Raw genomic sequence first — 2,652 nt, 5'->3', positions numbered from 1 at the left:
GGGAGTCCCACTGTCAGCGTGAATCAAGGCCTGCGTGATGTAGCCTGTTAGTATTAATAATGCACCAACAACTGTTAGCAAGCTAGTAGGAGTAACTGTTAGAAACCAATCGAAACAGCCTAACCCAATATTTATGGCGACCGGGGCGTCAACGCACATACACCATATATACGAGCTAGCTAGTAGCTATTGGCCATAATCTCTCTTCTCCTAGCTACCAACCCTTACGAGCATCATGGCTGGCGGGGACGAGCATGAGCATGACGCGCCGGGTCGGCTGGAGAGCACCCTGACGGACAAGTCGGCGCCGCTGGCGGAGCCCGCGTGGGCGGCGGGAGCGGTCGAGCTCCGGCTGCTGTCGCGGCTGGCGGCGCCCGCGGTAGTGGTGTACATGATCAACTACGTCATGTCCATGTCCACGCAGATCTTCTCCGGCCACCTCGGGAACCTGGAGCTCGCCGCCGCCTCGCTCGGCAACACCGGCGTCCAGACCTTCGCCTATGGCCTCATGGTACGTGCGGACTCTCTAGCTCCTCCCGTCTGTGTTTCTCTGCCCATTTACTGAGAGCTCCATGAGAGCACATGCATGCTCGGGTAGATCGAAATGTTCGGAAGATCGGCGAGATTTGAGAGCACATGCTCTCCGACGGCCGTGGATCTTGCAGGCACGCAGTCTCCTGCTGGCAAGCTGATGGCCACAAAGTACAAACACATCCACAGCTTAGATTAGACCAAATACTCTTTCCTGTTACAGTAAGTTGTGGATTAGATTCTGCTAAACCAGGATTAGAGTAGCTGATGACGTCGTTAGTGCTGGCCTTCGCGAGAGATCGATGGCACATGGCAGTCCTATTTGGCAGAAGCCAGTCATTCATGGCTACTTGGCACTGCCCCCGTGGCCCCGTCCTGCCTACTCACTTTCTAGCTGGGCCGTGCACCTGGCAGGGGGTGAAGATGGTCCAAAGCGACGCGCGCGCCTCTCCATCCATCCATCCATCTAGAAGAGATAGATGTCGACCCGGGTATGCACTCTGATGTGACCGGCCGATTTTCGTGTTTTGACCTTTTCGCTAAAGTTTGCCGGGTTTAACCCACATCCAAAAGTATTTCGAGATCTAAACCTTTTGCTAGCGCCAAGGATTCTTGGGCTAGGATATAATAGCCGACCATCAAAGACCCTGAAGGTAGGCAACTTATGCACGTCAGCGTAGCGCTAGCCTACCGCCAAACATGCTGGCGATAGGCCGTGTACCCTTACCGCCCATGCGTCCGGCGGTAGGTGAGTATACACACTATATCTGATACTTACGTCTAGCTGATGGCCGAAGCCCACCCACCACTTAAACAGAGCGTGACAACGATATTTGATACTTTATTTTATTTTCTAATTTAGATGTATATATAATATATTAGTGTGTTCGTTCACTCATTTCAGTCAGATCATATTAAAATATTGAAAATATTTTATATTTGAGAACGGAGGGAGTATTAGATTATTACAAGGCGATTAGTGGCGCCCTGCCCCTTGTTTCTTTTGTTTCCTATTCCTGGGTGTGTGTTCATCTAGGGGGTGCTTATCGTTGGTGCTGGTACGTTTGCCGGTTTGCTTTATGTACGTAGATGACTGCTACTAGTATGCATTTAGTTTCATTGTCTGCATTAGTTTGTCTTGGTGAACCTTTTTTCTTATTGCGGTGTCTTGGTGAACCTTGTGGTTTTTTTTTGCGGGGAACCTTGTGGTTTCTTTAATTTTGCACAAGCCAGTGATTCATGTCTTGTATTCCCCATTTAGCAGTGCCGCCAGGGCCCATCTAGTATGTGCCATACATGGCGGGTGTGAACATGGTCAAAAGCATGAATTTCGAAAAAAAATCAAAAATGAAAAATCTTGTGAAAACAAATATACATTCGCGACGGACCTGTAAATTTTCGTTCCAAAATACTACCATTTGCAAGCTGTGAAAAAAAAACCCGGCCCAACAACAAAACATATTGCCCCATTTTCATGTGCGTACTTTACTTTTTGTCTACCCCACATATGAAAATTACAATTTTATTAAACTTTTCTCGAACGTGTGATACAAGCTTTGTGTATGTTGCACCTGGAAATATCCGGCCTCTGTGGAGACATTCCTCCATTGTGCATTTTCGCATGCCACCTCCCATTCTGCATTTACTACACTAGCTTCTTATTTTTTAGACAAACAGCAGGACTCTGCGTATATTTATTAATTTTTAAATAAGTGCTACAGTGGTTCTTTCGTCTACTAGTGCGCTGTGTCCTGTTAAGTCAAGCCAGTACGTACGTACTAGTACATTTTTTTTTTGCGTACGTACTACACCATGTATAATTATCATCAGCTCCGTCATTTGTTTGTTTGTTTCCAAGTCCTAAGCTGAAGAATGAATATGCCAGTTCGTAAGCAGATCATATGCTCGTCTAATGACGTGACCTGTCCCGCCATTCTTGGACTGTCGTCGTCGTTGCTTATACATTGTCATATCTCTCAACCAACCAACCAATCAATTTATCGCCTATGTGCGACAAGATCCAAGCACATTTGATTATGGGTGAGGTTGATGGATTGATATGCCTCGTCGGCACCTATACGTCCGGAAAAAAAATACTACTCACGGTTTAGCAGGTGAGAC

At 47.1% G+C, this 2,652-nt stretch overlaps 1 protein-coding gene across 1 annotated transcript; it reads left to right on the top strand.

The window, feature by feature from the left end:
• Positions 1–100: 100 nt before the first annotated feature.
• LOC123177079 (protein DETOXIFICATION 40-like) lies at positions 101–653 on the top strand. The gene has a single exon (XM_044591028.1). It carries the CDS (start codon positions 236–238, stop codon positions 563–565), a length of 330 nt encoding a protein of 109 aa, XP_044446963.1. The 5' UTR covers positions 101–235; the 3' UTR covers positions 566–653.
• Positions 654–2,652: the final 1,999 nt, after the last annotated feature.

Source organism: Triticum aestivum, unplaced genomic scaffold (genome assembly GCF_018294505.1).
Source record: "Triticum aestivum cultivar Chinese Spring unplaced genomic scaffold, IWGSC CS RefSeq v2.1 scaffold57848, whole genome shotgun sequence".
Taxonomy (NCBI): Eukaryota; Viridiplantae; Streptophyta; class Magnoliopsida; order Poales; family Poaceae; genus Triticum; species Triticum aestivum.
Note: the sequence above shows the minus strand (reverse complement) of the source record. Positions and strands in the feature narration are given on the sequence as shown.

What these genes read in the sequence shown, in the direction of transcription:
- LOC123177079 (XM_044591028.1), top strand. Translation starts at nt 236, where the DNA reads ATGGCTGGCGGGGACGAGCATGAGCATGACGCGCCGGGTCGGCTGGAG.